The sequence below is a fragment of the Embiotoca jacksoni genome, unplaced genomic scaffold, assembly GCF_022577435.1.
Source record: "Embiotoca jacksoni isolate LCO1_2020_lvr unplaced genomic scaffold, fEmbJac1.0.p SCAF_10, whole genome shotgun sequence".
Lineage (NCBI taxonomy): Eukaryota > Metazoa > Chordata > Actinopteri > Embiotocidae > Embiotoca > Embiotoca jacksoni.
In genome coordinates, this window is record NW_027185230.1 from 20,206,742 (window position 1) to 20,230,580 (window position 23,839).

The window sequence follows — 23,839 nt, forward strand, 5'->3', positions numbered from 1 at the left end:
CACCAGGACTGAAGGTTGAGGCTTCAGGTCAGGAGGTTGAGCATCCGGATCTCCTCCGGGGTCAGACTGTGATGTTCTGATGCTCTGAAGGAAAACATTCAGTCACAGAAACTCTGGCACGATGGCTCCCAGGTTCTCCAACACCACAACACTCAAACTTGCATGTGTGCTTCCTGCTCAAGTTTCAGGTGCGTCCTGAAATCACAGGTGCACCTGCACCACAGGAACATGTGTAACTCAGGTGCTGCGGGTGATTGACAGCAGCAGCCTCGGAGCTTTCTTGTAAAATCCACAGGTGTGTTTTCACCGTTGTGATAAATGCTGTGACCAGCCGAGACAAGAAACCCTCGACTGAGCAGGTGTCCAACCTTCGGCCTGGTAATGTGAAAACTACACAACTGCAAATATCTCCAAAAGTATGTTTAAGATGAGATTTAGTTTGACAGTTGTATTGAATTGAAGTGAAAAACAGCGTTGTCTGTATTTGGTTTCATTATAATGAAGTGTTATTGTTATTCCCTTCGCTCTGATGTGTTATCATGACAAAGAGGCATTCATTAATTTGAACTGAGGCTCATTAACTTTAATGATGTTACACTGGTGGGGGAATGATGAGGCTCTGAAGACTTTAAGGAATATGGGATTAGGATTTTGTATTTTTTATGAAATTCCAAAATATTCATAATATTTAATTAGATTGAATTTATGTTAGAAACAATCAATATAGGCAATGTTAGATATTTAGACATAGTTTGATCTACTTCTTTTTCTTTGTGTGTGTGTGTGTGTGTGTGTGTCTGTGTGTGTGTGTGTGTGTGTGTGTGTGTGTGTGTGTGTGTGTGTGTTAAAGGGAGTGGACGATGTGTGTGTAGATGTTGACGTTGTGCACCTTAATGTAAAGGCTACTGTGACTTTAAAGGGGTGGTGGTTCACGGTGAGGTAGCAGAAAGGTTTCCTCCGGTGCTGAAGAACATCGTCCATCCATCCCGGAGCCTTTCTGCCTTTTTCTGTTCAGTCAGGTTCGTCTCTGGATTGCAGTGAAGATCTTCTCCAGAAAGCTGTGCGTGCCAGCCGCTTCACTTCGCCCGGAGAGATGGGAGGTACAGCCGCCGCAGTTCTTCTCCTGTCGTGAGCATCTCATCATTAATCTCCAATCCAGCCTCTGATCAGCATATTCATCATGTTTTCTCTCGTGACAGAGGCCGAGACGCGCCAGAAATTGCTGCGCAATGTAAAGAAGGAGGTTGGTCGCTTTTTATTCTCCCTCTTGCTCATCCCAGTTTCTGTTTACCGGAGCTGTGTTGACGTGTGTGTGAGTGGAAACCGTCCACCGGGTTTGACGACGCCTCAAAGGCCCGTTTCATGATCAATCTGACGGTTTATCTTCCATCATAAGAGTGATGAGGCTCACAGGATACCGGTCTGTTTTTATCTGCTGGTAGACTGGTGAGATGGTGATGATAATGATGACGGTGATACTGATGGTTTTATATCGGAAGAGAAACCCACACATTTATGAAGCAGTTTCATTTGTTTCTACTCATGAAAAAACGGTTTCTTCTTCATACTCTAGATTCTATTTCTCTCAGGAAATGATGATGACACCAACAATCCTTTTAACACACCATCTTATTATTACAAACTTTAAGGTGTGACCTTGCCATCTGTTGTATTTGGTATTTTACTTGGTGCTCCAGCCAGCAGCATGTTTTATTATTACATCTGGACATGAATATTGAGAGCACAGCATCCTTCCAGGCTGCTCAGTGCCTCCATGGTTCCCCGGGGAAAGACAACAGGATGTTTTAGTCATTCCTAGGAAAGCAGGTGCTCCCAGACTTGTGGTGTCCGTGCTCCCCCTCACCTGTGACTCACTGCCTCTAAAAAAAAAAAGACTTATGTCTCTTGTAGATCCTGCAGCAAGGAGGGGCATAGCGATGATACTGTAGATGTAACACCCAGTATAATATTGAAACAACAGATTTTGGTTGATATACAGTAAATGTGTATTTGTTACAAAGCAGACGTGCATGTTGTCTGCTCATACAGAAGAAGCACAAAACAAGGATTAGCTGCTTCTGTGTGCCACAGAGCCGTTTGGTTGCAACAATAGTCAAGCAGACCTGTATTGTAAAAAGGAACCTTTTGGTTTTTGTAAAATAATAGATGATATTTTTCTTCTTCCCAGATGTCGCTCTCGTGGGATTGTTGACTTGTTGCTTCCTTTCTATAATGCTGTTACAAGATTGTGTTGTATTAACTTTACTGTTTCAAGTGCCATGAAATAACTGTGGTGTGATGAGGAGCTATATAAACAAAATTGAATAGAATTGAATTGAATCAATTCTAATACAAGCATGTTGAAATATGTTCGCCCATGTTTTTCTATGACAGGACTGTTATGCTGCTCTTTCAATACGTGAACAGAGAACATTACATTACATTACATTCAGAAAATTACATTTTTAAATGTTGCATTGCTAATCAACAAATATACATCATTTATAGATCAGGACTGAGGGGACATTTCAGCACAATGTCAACTTATACTATAATTGTATTCTTAATCATGTTCATTTAAGTTTAATATTTTAACTGATAATAATGACAGGCGGCAACAAGCTGGTTAAAAAAACTGACATCTTATGAAGTGAAATGGAGAACGTCACATTTTTCATGTCACGGTCAGTTTATGGTCATGGGGAGAGTTGTTCACCCTAAAAAAACACAGTTGCATAATGTGTTCTGCAGTTCTGGAAGAGCTTTGTCCAGTCTGACAGAAACCCCCCCCCCCCCCACATGATGTCTTCAAACGTTTCTCTGGTTTGGCTTGTAGATTATGGGTTTAGAAAAGGAAGCCTGTGTTATGAACATGGTAGTAAGATCTTACAGTGATCCTTTTTTATTTGGGGGGGGGGGGGGGGGGGTTTATTGCTTTTATTGTTTTATTGTCTTTTATTTGGCCTTTGAAATGTTCTTATCGTGTTGTTTTATTGATTTGTCTGTTATTATTGTACCATCTTTAAAAACTGTAGTTTTTAAATGTGCGTTATTGATCAATTTGACTTGAGTACAGTGAGACATTACTAAGTTGCATCATTAGAAGTAAAGGCTGCAGTGATTTTGGAGTTTGACCCGAGACTAAAATTCAGAGTATTTTGGCATCTGCTGCCTTTATTGTCACCATGTTTTACTGATATGGAACCAATTCCTCTCCAACTTTATGGAGGTGCTTTAAATTTTGGGTTTATCCATTTAGAGATGCAAGAAGAAAACACTTCTCTGATAATGTCTGCCTATAGGCATCTCAGTTGTGACATCCCAAAATGATCAGTGGGTGTCAAGAACCAAATTCCTCGAGAATAAGTAGAAAAAGTGAAGAACAGTTAAGCTTGGAGAGATCCTCGGGGTTTCTGTCCCTTTCCTTCAGTGCTCGAGTTCAAGTTATGAGATGGGAAAGCAGACAAAGAGAATTAGCAGACCGGAGATTGTATGTGTTTTATGTTTAATATCAAGAATCCAAAGTTTGTGGTGCACAGAAGGCATACAGTAGGAGGGAAAACCAGATGTGGTGGGCAAACAGAAAGCTGCCATAGTACAGAGCTTAGTTACAAATGCTCAAGAAATCACCCAAGTCAAGGCAGTGTTTTTTGTAAAGTTGGGGGTGTGATTCTTTGTGCTTGTGCATGAAAACACTGAAAGACCAGATGAAGGATGTCGTCACAACCTGTGAGTTAAGTTACTGAGGACACTATTCCCACTTTCCAAAACGCATTATTCTGTTGGCAGCACATGTGCGTTGTCTGTACTTGGAAGAGATGCCTTATGGGATTGTACTGCTGCTTCACCACCACCTCTTGTAACACGTCACGTACTCTCCTGCTTTTTGTTTTGTGTTTATCACCGAATGTCACGGTGCCAGCCTGATTAAGACTTTCTCACCATGTGTTTCTCTCTTTTTAGGTGAAACAAATTATGGAGGAGGCAGTCACAAGGAAATTTGTGCATGCAGACAGCAGCCACATTATATCCTTCTGTGGTAATTGTTTTTTTCCAGCCTGTTTTTTATTGCATTGCACACTAAGTCATCATTCTTACTCAGGTTATTCTATTAAAATAGGTATATTTGTATCTAATCTAAAAATGTCCTTCATTATACCACAGGATATTCTATATAAATAGTATAGATCACAATATTGCTCACAGCCACGTTTACATATACAGTACAGAATGACGATTGACATGTCACCTCCTATGAGTTCAACCTCCCAGTGTAAAATAGTCCTGTACAGTCTGGTCAAAGAATGTAAATGATAATGATTTGTTTTCATTAGTTATGTTTATTTATGTGTAATACGGTGGATGGATGGACACATATGAATTAAAGCAGACAGACACCCTTCAAAGGTGTTGATACTAACCAGGAGTGAGCCGTATGTGATTCACATCCCTCATATCCTAGCAACGGTGGACGGTGTTGATTTCAGGCTATTTCTGCTTGTGCCCCCTGTGCTTGCCTTTCACCTGTTTTTTATATAAAAAATATAAACGCTTGAGGCTTTCACAAACAGGAAATTATATTGTGCTCATGAGATAAAAACAAAACTCTCAGGCAAATAAAGACATTCCACCTCAAGAACACAAAAGATGTATTAAATGAAATTGAAATAGAAAAAATATCTCAACCAAATATTGACTGATATTCTGTGTGTGTGTGTGTGTGTGTGTGTGTGTGTGTGTGTGTGTGTGTGTGTGTGTGTGTGTAGCTGTAGTTGAGGCCTGCATGCTTCATGGACTGAAGCGTCGTATTGCAGGCCTGCTGTGCAGTAACAAGGTCGCTGCACTCTTTATGAAGGTGGCAAAAAGCTTTTCGCCTGCTGAGGAACTCTGTCACAAAGTCCAGGAGCTGGAACAGCTCATCGAAAACAGGTGAAATGTTAACTTCTGCCTGCGAGACGCAAGAGACATAATACCATTACATGTGTTCGGACTCTTTTAGTCTTGTTTATCTTTTCACCGTGTTTGTTACTTTCATTGCATCCTTATGAATTGTGGACCGGTCTTTCTGTTCCATTCTGAAAACCTGCGCAGACGTCTCATCTCTCAAGTTTCTTTTTCTGTTCTTTAGCAAACAGAACAATTCCTCACTGAGTAATGACCGCAGTCGGCAATCCAAGTTGGCCAACTTCCCTCCTCAAGCACTGAGACACCTGTGGATCCGAACTGCTCTGATGGAGAAGTTCCTCGACAAGATTGTTCTGTACTTGGTAGAAAACAGCAGGTATCTTTATATGTTATTTCTTGAATTGACAAGTTTCAAGCTTGAGAACATTTTCTCTTCTATCAATTCCACAATTTTGCCTTAAGCATCTGTCTGTTCCTTCACTATCTACTGATAGTGCTTCTGTTCCAGTTTCTGTGCATCTTGACCTCAACTTTTTTTTTTTTAACTTTTTAACATAATTAAATATAGTTATTTTTCAATGTACTGTTATTTTTTCACAATGTCAACATACGTACTACATTATCATATCTGTTCGCATCAGGGAACTGTTTGACAGCTTTGGCATGGAAAAAGAAAATGAGCATAAATGTGACAATCTTGATGTTAAATCTATATCTCCTGCAAGTATAGTTTATTTTTGTGTCAACATCATTTGCTTCAGTGTGTTCTATGAAAAAGAAGCCATGCTGATGGATCCTGTGGACGGACCAATTCTTGCATCGCTGTTGGGTATTTGCCTTTTTGTGCTAACTTTTGGATTATTTAAATACTCATTCAGAACTTTAAACTCCTCAACCTTGTGTTACAGTCGGCCCTTGTGCTTTGGAGTACACCAAGGTTAAGACTGCAGACCATTTCTGGACCGATCCATCCGCTGATGAGCTGGTACAGCGGCATCGAATCCACAGTGGCCACTGTCGGCAGGATTCTCCCTCCAGAAGACCTGCTCTGGTTAGATAGTCCAGGAATCTATTCCTGTCTTGTAAAGCAACCAGCAATCAGCCAGAAACTTCTGATCCACGTGTCATACTGTCGATGTCCTCCTAACCCATCACAGATCCAGAAGAGACAGTCCAGCGGTAGCATGGATGATCGACCTCTCATGTGGGTGAGAGACTATGTTGAATCACTCCACCAAAACTCCAGAGCCACTCTTCTGTTTGGAAAGAATAACGTGCTGGTGCAGCCGGTACGTGCTTTTCTTTCACTTTTAATACAATCCCAGTATATACTTTAGGCGAGAGAATATTAAGAGAAGCTTGTTTACTCTCTGGGGAAGTTGATGCATCGGTGAATGGATTCATAGGTAACTGATCTGAATCGCACAACAAGACAAGTTGAGATTTGTTAGCGTTTGCTTGTGTCTGCAGAGAGATGACATGGAGGCCATCCCAGGCTACCTTTCTCTCCACCAAACGGCAGATCTCATGACACTGAAATGGACACCTAATCAGCTGATGAATGGCAATGTCGGGGAGCTAGATTCTGAAAAAAGGTTAGACTGATAGAGCCCAATCTATTAGAAATAAAATCTTGTTTTTACACAGCTGACTCTGCTTACTCATCTTTTTCCTCAGTGTTTACTGGGACTACGCTATGACCATTCGCTTGGACGAGATTGTGTATCTCCACTGTCATCAGCAAGGTACAGTTTTCTTACAATTTGTCCTCAATTTCCCAAAGCATAAGTCTCAGGAGGGTTTTTTTTTAATCTACCTCTGTGTTGATTTCTCCAGTGAACAGTGGGGGGACAGTGGTTTTGGTGAGCCAAGATGGGATCCAGAGACCTCCTCTGCATTTCCCCAAAGGAGGTCACCTGCTCCAGTTTCTCACCTGCCTGGAGACCGGCCTGCTACCTCACGGACAACTGGACCCTCCACTCTGGAATCAGAGAGGAAAGGTCGGCACTGGATGATTAAATAGTTCTGATCTATTAATTATTCTATCTCTATATAGAGTGAGCAAACATGAGTATATTGGCTTTCCTTTCACAGGGAAAGGTTTTCCCCAAACTGAGGAAGAGGAGTCCACACAGCTCATGTGATTCTGTATCAGATAAAGAAGATGATGAAGCAACCGATTATGTGTTTCGGATCCTCTTTCCTGGCAATCAGATGGAGTTCAGTAAGTGTTTTTAATCTCCCTATTCTGCCTCGCTGAGATAATCCAATGAAGAATCATCATAGATTACATCTGCTTTATTCTCTTAATACGTAATTGACACCTCAGACTGTTTCTGTTACATCTTTGTATTCAGTTTCTCTCTCATCTCAGATGGCTGCATTTGTAATATTTTTCCTGCCTCCCTTGTGACTGTGTGTCCATTTCACATTATAGTCCGCAAGGACATAAAGTAATTTATCTGCCACGTCCCCTTGTCCATCCTCTCATTTTCTTGTTTTCACTATATATATTTTTTTTATTATTACGCTTTGCATACATGAACTTCAATGTCTAAATCTATTGGAGTTCCATCTGGTTTTACTTGCTTATGATGGTAACGGTAGCAACGGCATTGATAATGTCTGCTTGCTGTGCAGTGGCCCTGGAGCTGATGGATCAGGGCGTTAATATGTGGCAACCAACGCCCAGAAAGTCTTCGTGCTCGTCCTGCTCACAGAACGGCTCCTCTGATGGCTCTCTGCCTAATGGCTGTAATCAGGAAAGGTGAGTATTTCCCAGGGACAGGCTCAAATCTACTTTCAGATTATTCCACTTCACTAAGTTTATGATTTTCCGACTTCCCCAGAGCGTCCTTAAAGCTCCTGTGTGACACCATGAAATACCAGATAATCTCCCGTGCGTTTTATGGATGTGAGTATAAACAACTGTGCTTCACGTTTTATGATTTGAGAATCATGCAAGCTGGTTTTGCCAGTTTATGCTGATCAGTCATGTATGACAGTAGTCCCACAGTGAATATGAGTCGTATCTTTCTTCTCTAGGGCTCGCGTACTGCCGTCATCTGTCCACGGTCCGTACCCACCTTTCTGCGCTGGTCAACATCAGTATAGTTGACCCTGACGTACCCGCTGATGCTCGAGGAGGCCTCTCTGTGGAGGTCTGGGGCGGTTTCCTCAAGGACAGCTCTGTAAGATTCACACATTAAAACGAGGCCATCAAACAGCTTCTGGTTGTGATTCATCGATGCGTGAAATGGTTCTTTTAATTAGTGTGCCATTTCCGTGTGGGTTAATTAATAAAAAAAGACTTCTCTTTTTCAGGCCTATGAGGAAAAGGAGATACACAGGCTTGTGTATTTTGGTGGCGTGGCCCCTTCATTACGCAAAGAAGTGTGGCCCTTCCTGTTGGGACATTATCAGTTCAGCATGACGGAGAAATGCCGGCTGGAGGTACATGTGTGATGTCCATCTGTAAAGACACGTGCACACACCCTGTGTTTTGTTACAGTCTTTGCTTACACAGGCTTTCTGTTTCAGATTGATGAGCAGATGCGGACCATGTACGAGCAGACTATGAAGGAGTGGCAGGGTTGTGAGGCCATCGTCCTTCAGAGGGAGCGAGAGAAGCACGCTGAGGCCCTCGCCAGATGTTCATCTGGAGCCAGCGTGGAAAGAGGACCGGTGCAGCGGGACTCCACCATCAGCACGGATGCAAGTTTGAACTCTCAACATAAGAATGGGCTCCATTATGTAACCTACATCACAACAGACGTGAGCTGTTTGTAGCATTATGAAAAGAGAACTTGGCTAACAGTTCTTCTTTCTTCCTCTGGTGTGATACTTCGTCCGTCTCCAGTCGTCACTGAGCAGCAGCTCAGATCCGCAGAACGCCCGTTCACAGAGCGACTCCAGCAGCAGCGCACAGGTAGTCATCACAGCACAGCAACAACCCTCTCTAATACAAGACAAGACCACAGTATGTTTTCACATGACACATTTTAACCCACTTTAAATATCTGATACTGCACAGTTTACTATGATGTTCTCATTTTTAAAATATCATAGCTGTTTAGACGGATTTCCTACGTTTCATTAAAAATAAGTCAAAATCAATGTTCAGAAACTGGTTTGCAAAACGTAAATAGTTCATTTTTGTTGCATTTGTATTACAATTAAATTATTAACAGCAAATGAGGAGGACAAATTAGAGGACATGGCAATATCTGTGACAATTCATAGTTTACTGGACAAAACTTTAATACATTTAAAAAGGAAAGGAATGATAAGCAGACATGGGCATCGCAGACAGAGTAATGAGTTTGTTGGTTGTTTCTTACATTAACATCAGTCGACAGTCACATCAGTGGCTCCGAGAGGCTGGATTTAAGCTGCACTACTGTTGGTTTTGCAGGTATATGGTCATAAATCAAAGTATTGGACAGAATGTTTGACCTGATACGGTCTGTAGGCCAACCCCTCCCATCCCGGAGGTCCCTGTACTGGGACCAGACTATATCAGTTTTTAAAATGCAGCCTGCTGCCATTTTGAGAAGGTTGCTGAGCGAGGCACTTTCTGTGGAGATGCTGCCTCAAAACAGCTTTGAAGAAAATGGATGCTGCATTGTTGTGCTTAATTTCTATTGCTTCAATTGTATGAGTTGTGCTAGAGAATTTTTTATAACAGGCTGAATAACATCAGTGTCCACTGACTTGTTATAAGGCCGTTATCAACCATTTATTATGAAATTCAGATAAAGCAGAAGTATAAATTTCAGGTTGTTACCACAGACACCTTCGTTCAGTTTGTAATATTCAAATGACATTCATCAGTGGGGCACCAGCTCAGTCACCATTGTATCACCTCATTAGTGACTTATCAGACGTTTATTTTTACTTTAACATTAGTCCATCTCACTTGTACTTGATCCAAAATGTATCGCATGCTCCCCACTTTCTTTTGTTTACCAGATATTTGAATTGGTTGAAGCAGCGGATCAGACTGAGACTGAGTCCAGAGCTGAACAAGGAGAAGTACATCACAGCAGTCCAGTGAAGGACGTCCAAAATGAGACCATAGACAGCCCACGGCTTCCTTCCTGCAACCCCTCCCCCCTGGGTCTGTCAGATCAATGTCCAGGTTCAGACAACAGCCCTCCTGTAACCGAGTCAGCTGTTGGTTCTACAACTTCTCAGCAGACAGCGGAAACATCTGAAGTCTTCAGTGAGGAAACTGCAGCTGGATCACAGCCAGTAAAGAGTCAGCCCACAACCTCTGAATCAGGACGGGAGCGTGTGAAGGACCCAGTAACCAAGGACAAGGCCGAGACCCAAAAGACAGAGATGGTTTCAGAAAGTGAGGGAGATCAGGAGATTGGAATCAGTAAGTCTAAAGAGACATCTAAAGCTGAGGAGAAAGCTGAAGCAGAAGAAAAAGATACGACACAAGAGCTGTCTGAAGTTTTAAAAGCAGTCGACACAAATATAAATTTGAAATCTGCTCCAGATAATACAAATGTTCTAAAGCTAGAAACAGAGATTTACAATGAATATTTCCAAGCACCTCCTCTGGGGCAGACCATGTCTCTTCAGGACAGGAAGAGCAAAGATTTGGAAGAGGAGCCATCTTGTCCACTTACGGCAGAAAAAGATACTAATCCACCGAGTGAAAACAAGCCTGAGATTTCTAAAAAACCTGAGACAATGTCTGAAAAAATCCTGTCACAAACGATCAAGGCCACAGAACCAGAAACAAAAGAGGCTGGAGCAACAGTTTGGGACTTTGCTGAAACCAAAAAAGCTGCAGAAATTCCATTTGACAAACCTGGTTTAAATTCTCCAGTCAGACAAGTCCTGAATGCTCTTCAGTCGGCATCCAGGGGGAGCTTGTCCTTATCGTCCCACTCACGGCAGTCTCCGGACACAGCGGATTCTGATGACTCTCCTTCTGCGTTGGAAATGGAGGACATTCCTTCAGGGATAACATGCGTGACCTCGGAGGACATTAAGGCCAGGCCTTTGGTAGGCTTGGCTGCTCCTCCAGTTTCCCTGGCACAAAGAGCGAAAATGGCATCCGAGGACCTTGTCCTAGATCACCATCTGGACACAGCGTGTAACACCAGTCCTGAGGGCACCGACCTGGGTCTTTCTGAAGAGGAGCCTGAGATGGAAAATGTGCTCACTGAACCAAAGTCTGCAGAAGTGGGAGGAGAATCCAAATATGATGAATCCTCAGAGGAGCAGACCTATTCTGTAAGCATCACACAACAAACTGACACAAAGACAGCCTTTCTTTTAGTCATTAATATACTAACTTTATGTACTGTTATTTCTCCAGCAAGAAACACTGGACATGTACTTGATTAACTTGCATCGCATTGACAAAGATGTCAGACGCTGTGACAGAACGTATTGGTACTTCACGCCTGAGAACCTGGAGAAGCTGCGTAACATCATGTGCAGGTAAAAGCCACAACATGACAAATCTCTCTCTGCAGTTGGTTTCAGCCCAACAGTTGAAACAAAAACAATCTGAACCCTGCGGTGTCTTTGCAGTTACGTTTGGCAGCATCTGGATACCGGTTACGTCCAGGGCATGTGTGACCTGCTGGCTCCCCTTCTGGTCATTCTGGACGATGGTCAGTAAAACACTTTAAGTGTGATTTTTATCATATGTCAGCTATGATAACTGCATATCAATGGCTAAATGAATAACTCCTTCCATGTGTATATGTGTGGGATATCTAGAGGTGATGGCATTTAGCTGCTTCACTGAACTGATGAAGAGGATGAACCAGAATTTTCCTCATGGGGGTGCCATGGACTCTCACTTTGCAAACATGCGTTCTCTTATCCAGGTATGAGCATATTCATGCACAGATACAGTCATCAACATTTTATAACTGCCTGAGATTTACAGTTGAATCAATAAGGTACTAAGAGGTACTTAATAGGATAATGCAAAATAAAACGTTTCTCTTACTGTGAAGAATATAAAAATGTAATATATACTTAATATATAATATATATATATATATGATATGCATACAGACAAAAGCTGTAACGTGGTGACATTTTGTTTTTGTACAAACAGATCCTGGACTCTGAGCTCTTTGAACTGATGCAGCAGAATGGAGACTACACCCACTTCTACTTCTGTTATCGCTGGTTTCTTCTGGACTTCAAAAGAGGTGACAGGAGATGCCAGCGTCTTAATGTTTGCTTGATGCCTGTGAAGTCATCACATGAAGCTGTATGTGATCTGATTTGTGGTTGTTTTCTGAACAGAAATGGTGTATGATGACGTGTTCTCTCTGTGGGAAACCATCTGGGCGGCCAAGCACACCTCCTCCGAGCACTTTGTGCTCTTCATCGCTCTGGCGCTCGTGGAGATGTATAAAGACATCATCTTGGAAAATAACATGGACTTCACAGATATCATCAAGTTCTTCAACGGTAAGATGAGATAACAGAAATACGAATGCTACTATGGTGGAAACAGTGTTGAAAAGCAATTGATAGTTCACTCACATTTATTCTACACTGATATACAATTCTGATAATCAGTTAAAGAAAAATAAAGCATCCAACAACCATTTCAAAATAAAGTCCAAAGTTTAAAAAAAAAAAAAAAAAAACATATTTGTAGATAGTTTTCTTTTTAAAAGACTTTTAAAATTTTAAGGAATAAAAAGTTCTAGATATTATTATCAATTTTAAGTATTTTATCTCATGTAAGCTGAACTGATTTTTACATTCTCTTGTAGAAATGGCAGAGCATCACAACGTCCCGCAGGTCTTGATGATGGCCCGAGACTTGGTCCACAAAGTGCAGACTCTCATAGAAAACAAGTGATACACGATGCTGCTGTTTAAGCTCCCATAGTTCTTTGTGCAAAATTGTTTCAAAGGTACTGACACAACCACACAGTCGTAACATGCTGAAGAGGAGAGGAAGTGATGTGATTGGCAGGTGCCAATAACAGATAAACTGGTCATTAAAGCTGCTCATTATTCTAAGATAGTTGTGTAACAACTGTTCTCCAGTTGCTCCTCTCTATAAAGAGGAGATGCCATTATTGCCAGTACATTTATTTTTCGAGCGTTATTGTTCACCTGGTGAATGTACCCTTGTTGAAACTGCTTCAGGATGTTCTTTATTTTGCCTTAAATTTTGCTATTTTTTCAGGGATACAGCAACCAAATTCTTCACTGCATCGATATTCTAAACGATTCATTTGAATTTCTACATGTTGTGATACACTTGAATATATTTTCAGTATTATCATTATTTGGCTGAAATTGTAGCTGCCATGGTTAAACATTTTGTGATACACTTGAATATATTTTCAGTAATGGTATCTGGTGTTATGAGATGATTTGGTTTTGTAAACAGTAGAGGTACTAGTGGACAGTTCGGGTTGGTCAGTAGTGTGTGGTCACCGACTCGCTTCTCAACCGCCATTTTGAAGGCCACTTTCTGGCCTTTCTGACGTTCGATGGTCTCCTTCATGTGTTTGCCTCCCGCAAGCTTGCAGGATATGCAGACGTGACGTGTGTGCAGCCCAGCATGATTGCACATGGTTTGCATATCCAGTGTCACCATTTCCTCTGGTAGCCTGGCCAACTTCGTATATACTGTGCGCTCCTCTTTTCTCTGACCTCCTCTATGCATCCGTTAAGGTGTGATTCAACCTGCTGAAGTTCATCCTTTGACTCCTCTGCTAGCTTTTTGTTTTCAGTGCAACCGCTGCTTCTCAGCTCGTTCCAATGGTTCATGCAGACGTTCGGTACTTTCTTCCTGCACTTAAACTACACAATGCTGCTTCGGCTGAACACTTCAGCTGTTGGTTCTCATAAAATCAAACAAGCACAGCGAACAGACTGTTTCCATGCAGAATTATGAGAGCTGTTGATTTTCAGCTGGTGGTGAACTCGAAGGAGTCTGCAGTGACAGCAGCGTGCTTCCTTCACACTCTGCACTTCCCTCTTTCACTTCCACCTCAACATGAGTTTGAGAGCTTTCTTGCCCCTCCGATGTCGGTTGCCTTGTCTTTAACACACCCTCACGTGTTTCTATGTGCCGAACCTGTTGACAACAAGGCTTTCGGTCTTCTTTCCTTGAACATGCTTCTTTGATATTTCCTCAACGTCCCGGCGTCCATAGCTGCTGAGAACCAGTTTTGAGTGCTCGCCACTTAACCTTTCATCTGAAGCCAGTATTTCATTCACAGGTACATTATGGACAGCAGCCTCCACCATGATGGGTTATTTTATTTCAAAGAACAGCCAACTTGTGCTCGCTCTTTATCCGGTGGCCTCTGGTTCCTCGGAGGGCTCGCTCTTAAGATGCTCACCTCTGCTTGACTGAACATAATAACTCCTCACTCCAGAGTTTCCTGCGTTGTACTGTACTGCAGTGCTGCTCAGACTCTTAACTTCAGCTCCGTGCTGATCGTTCTGAAGCCCTGATCATGTTTCTACAGCCTCGTAAACACCAGACGATCAGCCCAGTGGTATGTAGCCATGTAGATATGTAGGTTATGTGAGTGCAGATCTTGAGATATACGTCACTGAATCTTCTGCTGCTAATCTGATAGAGTGGAGGTGAATGGAAAGTCCTTTGTTCAAGTGATGATAAATGACTTCCAACATTTAATGGCAACACTAAATGTCCTGGAGACATTCATGGGAGACAGTAATCCTGATGCAATCAGGGACGGTCTGTGCTTCGGATCTGTTGGGGAGACAGCTGAATATCTCAAAATCTAAAGCAGATAAACACACAACGTTCTACGTAGCTAGATACCAACAACAAGTCAGAAAATCTGTTTCATCAGTGCATCTTTCTAACACCCGCGTTGGATTCACTGTGGCTGAAATTCCAGTGTTTTGATATCACTGCTAATGTGTCTCCATATGATCTACTAAAACATGCCTGAGTATTGCTGTTTGTGTATTGCTGTTTGTTGTCAGAAGATTTACAGTATACAATGTGTGAAAAAGAAACCGACTTATTGTACAAAAAAAAAAACAAGCTAGTACATATTTATTAAATGCAATACGATGTCTGTATATGGGCTTAGTCTGATTATAATGAAAAGAAAGGTAAAAGTATGTCATTGGAAATAGATATATTTTTATTTTTTTTTCTGTCTTCTAAAATGGTCACTAAGTATAATTAATTTATTGTGTATTAAAAATCTTATATTTTGCATCCGATGTGCCTCGTTTGTGTTTTCCAAAAGTTTTCTAAACACTTGACAGTTGAATCTCGTAATTATCTCATGTAAAGTTACATCTATCTATAAAGTTACATCCACAGAAGTTAACCATGGCACTAAGTCACATAAGTTACATGATATATTTAAAAGAAGGGTTTGTTCCGGTGCCCGTTTGTCCATTTTGAGTCTGAATTATTTCGGCAGGTTTTCCTAAACTAAGTGTCGCTCGTTCTACAACGACGTTGTGTTGTTCTCCCACAGCGGCATCTGAGCTCTGGAACCTTTCCATCACTCTTTTGGACATGTGAGTGTTGTTTGAAGACAAATTTGAAATAATGTGATACCATCCTTTATTTTTAACTCAGAGCTTGAACCAATCAAGTTTCAATTATCTGCTGGGCCAGTTAATAGCAAACAATGCTTCATATTCAGAGCATGAAGACACAGCGGTGACATTTCAACCACACTATACAGTATCTTAGATCAAAGTTGAATAGATTATAAGTGTGGGATATTATGAGTCAAAGTATTTTATGCCTTGATAGAAATGATGATAAACCTTTGTGATTTTAAAAATAAAATTGGACATTTGGACAAACTGTACCTGGAAGTCACTGGGGTAAATAATAAAGCTTCCCTCCTGGTTGTCTGACCTACTGGGACACTTCAACCAGAGACAAGTTAACGATAAAGTGAAGTATAACCAGTTCTGTTCCCACACGCTCAAAATGTCTGCTGTGCAAAAAAAACACTTAAAAAGGAACAAAAATGTCACAGTAAAAGTCTGCATTTTATTGGTAAAGAAAATCATTAAAGATGCATACAAATTATATTCCACCTCCAGGCCACCTCGATCAGCGGTACACATTAAAAAAAAAAGAGACAGGTGACACTACTCTAAAAGACTCACTAATTTTACGATATCGATTAGCTTCACTGGTTCTTATGATTGGCAAAAAATGAATACTTAAAGCTACTGAAATGTGACCCACAAAGGAACATTTAGTCAATTTATGAATTGCGAAATTTGTTTTGGACAATCTAACATTACATGTGTCAATGGGCTCTTGTCAAAGTTTGACATCACAACCCAGGATTTCTTTATAAAAGAAATCTCCAATATGTTTACCAGCAATCAACAAACACAACAATCCCGCTTCCTGATAACACAAGAAAAACTTCTTTAAGGCTGTTGGGAGGAGCAGGTTGTTCAGGGGTTCCTGATCATGGAATGTATGTATCAAGAAACTAAAGGTTTGTCCTATGAGGAGGCCTGGGGTTAAAAAACAAAACAAATAAAGACAAAATGTAGAATTACAAAAACTTTCTTCCAAATCATCTACACATGACGAACCTTTCTATCGATAATGGCGTGGTGGCGGGCTGTGGTGCTGGGGGGGGTGCCTCCGGGGGGGCGGACTATGTCGTGACATAGCATGGCGTGGAGGCGACTGGTAGCGCGAAGGGGGAGATCCTCTGTTGTACGGAGGAGAATAGCGACCTCTGGATCTGGAACGGGAGCGCGACCGACCCCAGTTCGGAGTCCCTCTCTCCTCGAAGACGCGGATGTAAGCAGTCTCACCCTACAAACGAAAACACAAACACAACGGTTGCTTTTTTTCACCATCTGAAGGAAAGGAATCACTCGATCTACTGACTCTGGCACTCACTTGATGTGAGCGGAACTCGGTCCGGTCCAATCTGCGGAGCGCGTACTCCATGTCCTCTCGGCGGAGAAACTCCACCACTCCTTCTCCATCTCGCTGCACATCTGCAAAGCAAACATCTCCTGCTTCGCGCATATGATCCTTTAGATCCTGCCAGCTCCCACTTGGTGGTAACCCTGGATGGGAAAGGACAAATGTGATGGGACAAAACATACTTCCTTGCTTAAATCTGTCTGGCAATTCAAATCCAAAATCACTGCAGGGACAAATTTTTACTGTTTCTCCAAATATTAACCGTTTTGCTTTAAGTCTCTTTGGGAGAATAATTAAACACAAAGGAAATAGTCACAAAATCCTATTTAGAATACAGACAGTCAAAGAAGTCTAATCTTTGCTGATAAAAGGTGGTGTGAATATATGACAATATAAATAACACCCATAACCCCACAGTGCTGTATGACAGGCTCAGACAAACAACTCGAAGAAGCCTTCGACTTTTAGTGTTTGCTGTTAGTTAAGCAGCCCACTCAAACATTAGAGGAATATAGCACACAACAAATAATTAAAGATGCACAATAACAAAATGACACCTACCAGTCCGTACAGCCGCTGTTTGGGGTTATTCAGCAACATGAACAATTTCAGTTTACTGTTTTGTTTTTCATGATCTGAGCAGCGGACTTGACCTCATCCATTAGTCCCTTTGACCTCCAGTCCGCCATGAGAGACAGAGACACATATCTGCCTACGACTCATGATGTCCTCTACTAGTTTCCTTGTCCTCCAGTCCGCCATGAGAAAGAGAGAGACACATATCTGCCTATGACTCATGATGTCCTCTACTAGTTTCCTTGTCCTCCAGTCCGCCATGAGAAAGAGAGACACATATCTGCCTATGACTCATGATGTCCTCTACTAGTTTCCTTGTCCTCCAGTCCGCCATGAGAAAGAGAGAGACACATATCTGCCTATGACTCATGATGTCCTCTACTAGTTTCCTTGTCCTCCAGTCCGCCATGAGAAAGAGAGAGACACATATCTGCCTATGACTCATGATGTCCTCTACTAGTTTCCTTGTCCTCCAGTCCGCCATGAGAAAGAGAGACACATATCTGCCTATGACTCATGATGTCCTCTACTAGTTTCCTTGTCCTCCAGTCCGCCATGAGAAAGAGAGAGACACATATCTGCCTACGACTCATGATGTCCTCTACTAGTTTCCTTGTCCTCCAGTCCGCCATGAGAAAGAGAGAGAACCATATCTGCCTATGACTCATGATGTCCTCTACTAGTTTCCTTGTCCTCCAGTCCGCCATGAGAAAGAGAGAGACACATATCTGCCTACGACTCCTATGTCCACCTTCCTAGTAGTCCCCTTGACTTCCAGGCCGCACCGAGAGAGATATATAATAACTGGCTACGACTCATGACGTCCACCTACCAGTCACTATGACCCGGAATTCAGATCTTCGAGTTGGGGGTCCAAATCTTCCTCTAGGTCCTCCTCCTCCTCCTCCTCCCCCTCCTCCACCGCCTCCCATTGGACCAGATTTAGCACCAGTGGTACGAGGATACTCCACTCGCAGCTTGGAGTCCCCGTATCCATATCCATTCCTTCCATAGACAGCATCATCTGCATCCCTAAGAGGAGAGAGCAAAGAACTCCTTACCAAAGCACACCTAGCGCTCACAGCTCGGATATGCTGTCTCCATCCATCCCCTGCTGGCAGTTGCTGGAGATATTACACCTCACAATTTAAGGCGTCCAACAAGGGGGACGTGATTCGACTCGCCAAAGACCGTCCTGAAAACTCACCGTGGATCTTCAAATCGGACGAAGGCAAAAGGGATTGTGCCTCTATTGTTCTTCAATTCAATGTCACGGATTTTTCCATATTTGTAGAAGAGATCCTCAATGTCTCTCTCCTGGACATCCACAGGAAGATTCCCCACATAGATCCGGCCATCCGACATGGTGGTTGAGTGGCACTGCTGACACAGAATGGGCACCTGTAGACTTTAAGATCACGTCTTGCTTTCAGAAATAGCTGTGGAGGCGGTCCTGATCCTATTCCTAGTCCCAATCCAAAACTTAGTCCGTCCGCAGCCAATTCCTTAATTTAGACCAAAATAACTGTAAACCAGCGATGCAGCCATGATAGTAGTAACTGAAGAGTTCAAGAAAAATGGCACAGGACCTCGGATCCAAGCCTGAAAGCTTGAAAACACACGTAATGAATGTCCAACAGCCTGAACACCTTCTATTGAGTATTATACTGTTAAATAATAAACAAACAGAGTAACACATCATTTTCTTCAGTGTGTGTGCAGCTCATAAATATTTACCTAAGAATATATTGGTCAGTGATATTTTTAAATATAAACACATCGTATAACAACACACATCATTGATACGAATTCCTGAACATTTTTATTTTCTTTGGGACCAAAATACATCGAGTATATTTGTCTCCACAACAAACCAACTAAACAACAAAACACATTTATTGAGTTTATTGAAGAGCATCACAACTGACAGATGTTTTAATAACATTAATCTGGACGTGTTTTTATAATATTAATCTGGACGTGTTTTAATAACATTAATCTGGACGTGTTTTTATAATATTAATCTGGACGTGTTTTTATAATATTAATCTGGATGTGTTTTTATAATATTAATCTGGATGTGTTTTTATAATATTAATCTGGACGTGTTTTATTACGTTAATCTGGACGTGTTTTATTACGTTAATCTGGACGTGTTTTGTTACGTTAATCTGGATGTGTTTTGTTACGTTAATCTGGACGTGTTTTATTACGTTAATCTGGACGTGTTTTAATAACATTATAATCCGGACGTGTTTTAATAACATTATAATCTGGACGTGTTTTAATAACATTATAATCTGGACGTGTTTTAGTAACATTATAATCTGGACGTGTTTTAATAACATTATAATCTGGACGTGTTTTATTACATTATAATCTGGACGTGTTTTATTACATTATAATCTGGACGTGTTTTAATTACATTATAATCTGGACGTGTTTTATTACATTATAATCTGGACGTGTTTTAATAACATTATAATCTGGACGTGTTTTAATAACATTATAATCTGTACGTGTTTTAGTACGTTAATCTGGACGTGTTTTAGTACGTTAATCTGGACGTGTTTTATTACATTATAATCTGGACGTGTTTTAATAACATTATAATCTGGACGTGTTTTATTACATTATAATCTGGATGTTTTATTACATTATAATCTGGACGTGTTTTAGTACATTATAATCTGGACGTGTTTTATTACATTATAATCTGGACTTGTTTTAATAACATTATAATCTGGACGTGTTTTAGTACATTATAATCTGGACGTGTTTTATTACATTATAATCTGGATGTGTTTTAATAACATTATAATCTGGACGTGTTTTAATAACATTATAATCTGGACGTGTTTTATTACATTATAATCTGGACGTGTTTTATTACATTATAATCTGGACGTGTTTTAATAACATTATAATCTGGACGTGTTTTATTACATTATAATCTGGACGTGTTTTAGTACATTATAATCTGGACGTGTTTTATTACATTATAATCTGGACGTGTTTTAATAACATTATAATCTGGACGTGTTTTATTACATTATAATCTGGACGTGTTTTATTACATTATAATCTGGACGTGTTTTAGTACGTTAATCTGGACGTGTTTTAATAACATTATAATCTGGACGTGTTTTAGTAACATTATAATCTGGACGTGTTTTATTACATTATAATCTGGACGTGTTTTAGTACGTTAATCTGGACGTGTTTTAGTACATTATAATCTGGACGTGTTTTAATAACATTATAATCTGGACGTGTTTTAGTACGTTAATCTGGACGTGTTTTAATAACATTATAATCTGGACGTGTTTTAGTACGTTAATCTGGACGTGTTTTAATAACATTATAATCTGGACGTGTTTTAGTACGTTAATCTGGACGTGTTTTAATAACATTATAATCTGGACGTGTTTTAATAACATTATAATCTGGACGTGTTTTAGTACGTTAATCTGGACGTGTTTTAATAACATTATAATCTGGACGTGTTTTAATAACATTATAATCTGGACGTGTTTTAGTACATTATAATCTGGACGTGTTTTAGTACGTTAATCTGGACGTGTTTTAATAACATTATAATCTGGACGTGTTTTAGTACGTTAATCTGGACGTGTTTTAATAACATTATAATCTGGACGTGTTTTAATAACATTATAATCTGGACGTGTTTTAGTAACATTATAATCTGGACGTGTTTTAGTAACATTATAATCTGGACGTGTTTTAGTACGTTAATCTGGACGTGTTTTAATAACATTATAATCTGGACGTGTTTTAGTACGTTAATCTGGACGTGTTTTATTACATTATAATCTGGATGTGTTTTAATAACATTATAATCTGGACGTGTTTTAATAACATTATAATCTGGACGTGTTTTATTACATTATAATCTGGACGTGTTTTATTACATTATAATCTGGACGTGTTTTAATAACATTATAATCTGGACGTGTTTTATTACATTATAATCTGGACGTGTTTTAGTACATTATAATCTGGACGTGTTTTATTACATTATAATCTGGACGTGTTTTAATAACATTATAATCTGGACGTGTTTTATTACATTATAATCTGGACGTGTTTTATTACATTATAATCTGGACGTGTTTTAGTACGTTAATCTGGACGTGTTTTAATAACATTATAATCTGGACGTGTTTTAGTAACATTATAATCTGGACGTGTTTTATTACATTATAATCTGGACGTGTTTTAGTACGTTAATCTGGACGTGTTTTAGTACATTATAATCTGGACGTGTTTTAATAACATTATAATCTGGACGTGTTTTAGTACGTTAATCTGGACGTGTTTTAATAACATTATAATCTGGACGTGTTTTAGTACGTTAATCTGGACGTGTTTTAATAACATTATAATCTGGACGTGTTTTAGTACGTTAATCTGGACGTGTTTTAATAACATTATAATCTGGACGTGTTTTAATAACATTATAATCTGGACGTGTTTTAGTACGTTAATCTGGACGTGTTTTAATAACATTATAATCTGGACGTGTTTTAATAACATTATAATCTGGACGTGTTTTAGTACATTATAATCTGGACGTGTTTTAGTACGTTAATCTGGACGTGTTTTAATAACATTATAATCTGGACGTGTTTTAGTACGTTAATCTGGACGTGTTTTAATAACATTATAATCTGGACGTGTTTTAATAACATTATAATCTGGACGTGTTTTAATAACATTATAATCTGGACGTGTTTTAGTAACATTATAATCTGGACGTGTTTTAGTAACATTATAATCTGGACGTGTTTTAGTACGTTAATCTGGACGTGTTTTAATAACATTATAATCTGGACGTGTTTTAGTACGTTAATCTGGACGTGTTTTAATAACATTATAATCTGGACGTGTTTTAGTACGTTAATCTGGACGTGTTTTAATAACATTATAATCTGGACGTGTTTTAATAACATTATAATCTGGACGTGTTTTAATAACATTATAATCTGGACGTGTTTTAGTACGTTAATCTGGACGTGTTTTAATAACATTATAATCTGGACGTGTTTTAGTACGTTAATCTGGACGTGTTTTAATAACATTATAATCTGGACGTGTTTTAGTACGTTAATCTGGACGTGTTTTAATAACATTATAATCTGGACGTGTTTTAGTACGTTAATCTGGACCGGAAGACGTTTCTGGGCCTCCACTGTCCCTTTTAATGTGACAGTTGGTCAACCGACCAAACCTGTTTGCAGCCTTTCAGATCAACACTCACGGTTGATGTTTGACTGTAAAGATAACGTTAGATGAGATATGGAGAGCTGCCGGTCAACAACTTGTCTTTAATATTTAAATTAAAAGCAAAAACCTTTTTCTGCGCCCTGAAACATGTCTGACGCTAAAGCTAGCAGCCTGGCTCGCAGCAGCTAACGGCGGGCTGGGCGCCTTTCACCGGCCGCCGTGGTGGGCTCTCTTCTCGGGTAGGTGATCACAACATGGACTGTTTCACTGGAAGATTCAGCTTCACGTCGGAGCAGCAGAAGTGCGTCTCGTCTTAATGAGTTCAGCAGCGAGCCGCTGCGTCTCTTTGGTCGCGCAGGTCAGCTAGTCGGGCTAATTAGCTCCTGCTGCGGCTACAACGCACCAATTGTTCCGACAAAGATAACAAAATTGGGGAACTGTATTAAATTCGTGTAATAAACAACACTAGAAATATTAAAAATGTTACATTACCTTTCAAAACAAGTAAGAGAGCCTTCTTTCGTAGATTTAATGCGACCAGTTTGCACGCTGTGCTGCTTCCGTGTTAGTTAGCAACCTTAGCAAGTGAGCGGCTCGCTTCGTCTTCTACTTCCTGTTTCCGGCAGACAGCTGTGACGGTTGGTGCTCTGCTGCCTCCGCTGGTCGGACCGGGTATCAACACCAGCACTCAAATCTTCATGAAAACAAACCTTTTATTTTAGTTTTATTTCGTCTTACATTGGTTCAATGTTAAATGTTGTGCAGCACGTTGGGGAACAGCTGTTGAATTCAAACTGCTTCACGTAAATCAAATTGGTTTGCTATAAATAAAAATCCCACCTGCACTCTGGTGTTATTTCCTTATTTATCTAATTCCATGATTCATACTTAACACATTGAGAGTTATTTAGATCCCCTATTGAACGGCACCAGGTGATATTTTAATAAACGCTGGTTGAGAACGAGCTCTGAACTTCTTCATTTCGGCTCTTGTATTTAAATAAATTGGTTTGACAAAATATTTAAAACCCGTTTCTGTCTAACCCAGTGCAGTTCATCAGAACCACAAATTACCTTCTCCAAAATAAAATCCATACTTCTCTCGACCAGATTCACTAACAACGAAGCATTAAGTCCCCACGATGGGAGGATTTCTGTAGGTTGGCTGTTGCATCACAGGCTACTTAA

The 23,839-nt window shown here is 40.3% G+C and overlaps 2 protein-coding genes across 7 annotated transcripts; one reads left to right on the top strand and one right to left on the bottom strand.

Annotated features, from left to right (window-relative positions):
- The first annotated feature begins 825 nt into the window (after positions 1-825).
- Positions 826-15,121, top strand: sgsm1b (small G protein signaling modulator 1b). 2 transcript variants are annotated; one of them, XM_069172665.1, is made up of 25 exons: positions 826-1,100; positions 1,200-1,243; positions 3,964-4,039; positions 4,767-4,929; positions 5,129-5,281; positions 5,667-5,734; positions 5,814-5,956; positions 6,063-6,194; positions 6,376-6,500; positions 6,583-6,650; positions 6,742-6,905; positions 7,000-7,129; positions 7,546-7,672; positions 7,755-7,819; positions 7,951-8,096; positions 8,230-8,358; positions 8,446-8,619; positions 8,765-8,833; positions 9,877-11,157; positions 11,243-11,367; positions 11,461-11,543; positions 11,653-11,762; positions 11,999-12,095; positions 12,193-12,360; positions 12,672-15,121. In XM_069172665.1, the coding sequence occupies exons 1-25, from the start codon at positions 1,094-1,096 to the stop codon at positions 12,758-12,760; spliced, it is 3,936 nt and encodes a 1,311-aa protein (XP_069028766.1). In that variant the 5' UTR covers positions 826-1,093; the 3' UTR covers positions 12,761-15,121. The 2 variants fall into 2 exon arrangements, with proteins under 2 accessions (XP_069028766.1, XP_069028758.1); XM_069172657.1 differs by lacking the exon at positions 826-1,100 and having other exon boundaries at positions 1,181-1,243.
- A 778-nt stretch (positions 15,122-15,899) lies between these two features.
- Positions 15,900-23,254, bottom strand: srsf9 (serine and arginine rich splicing factor 9). 5 transcript variants are annotated; one of them, XM_069172695.1, is made up of 5 exons: positions 23,144-23,254; positions 18,612-18,784; positions 18,237-18,436; positions 16,799-16,971; positions 15,900-16,711 (listed from the first exon to the last, which is right to left on the bottom strand). In XM_069172695.1, exons 2-5 carry the CDS (start codon positions 18,767-18,769, stop codon positions 16,487-16,489), a joined length of 756 nt encoding a protein of 251 aa, XP_069028796.1. In that variant the 5' UTR covers positions 18,770-18,784; positions 23,144-23,254; the 3' UTR covers positions 15,900-16,486. The 5 variants fall into 5 exon arrangements, with proteins under 5 accessions (XP_069028796.1, XP_069028803.1, XP_069028812.1 ...); XM_069172702.1 differs by having other exon boundaries at positions 18,612-18,787; XM_069172711.1 differs by having other exon boundaries at positions 18,612-18,805.
- Between the last annotated feature and the right edge of the window lie 585 nt (positions 23,255-23,839).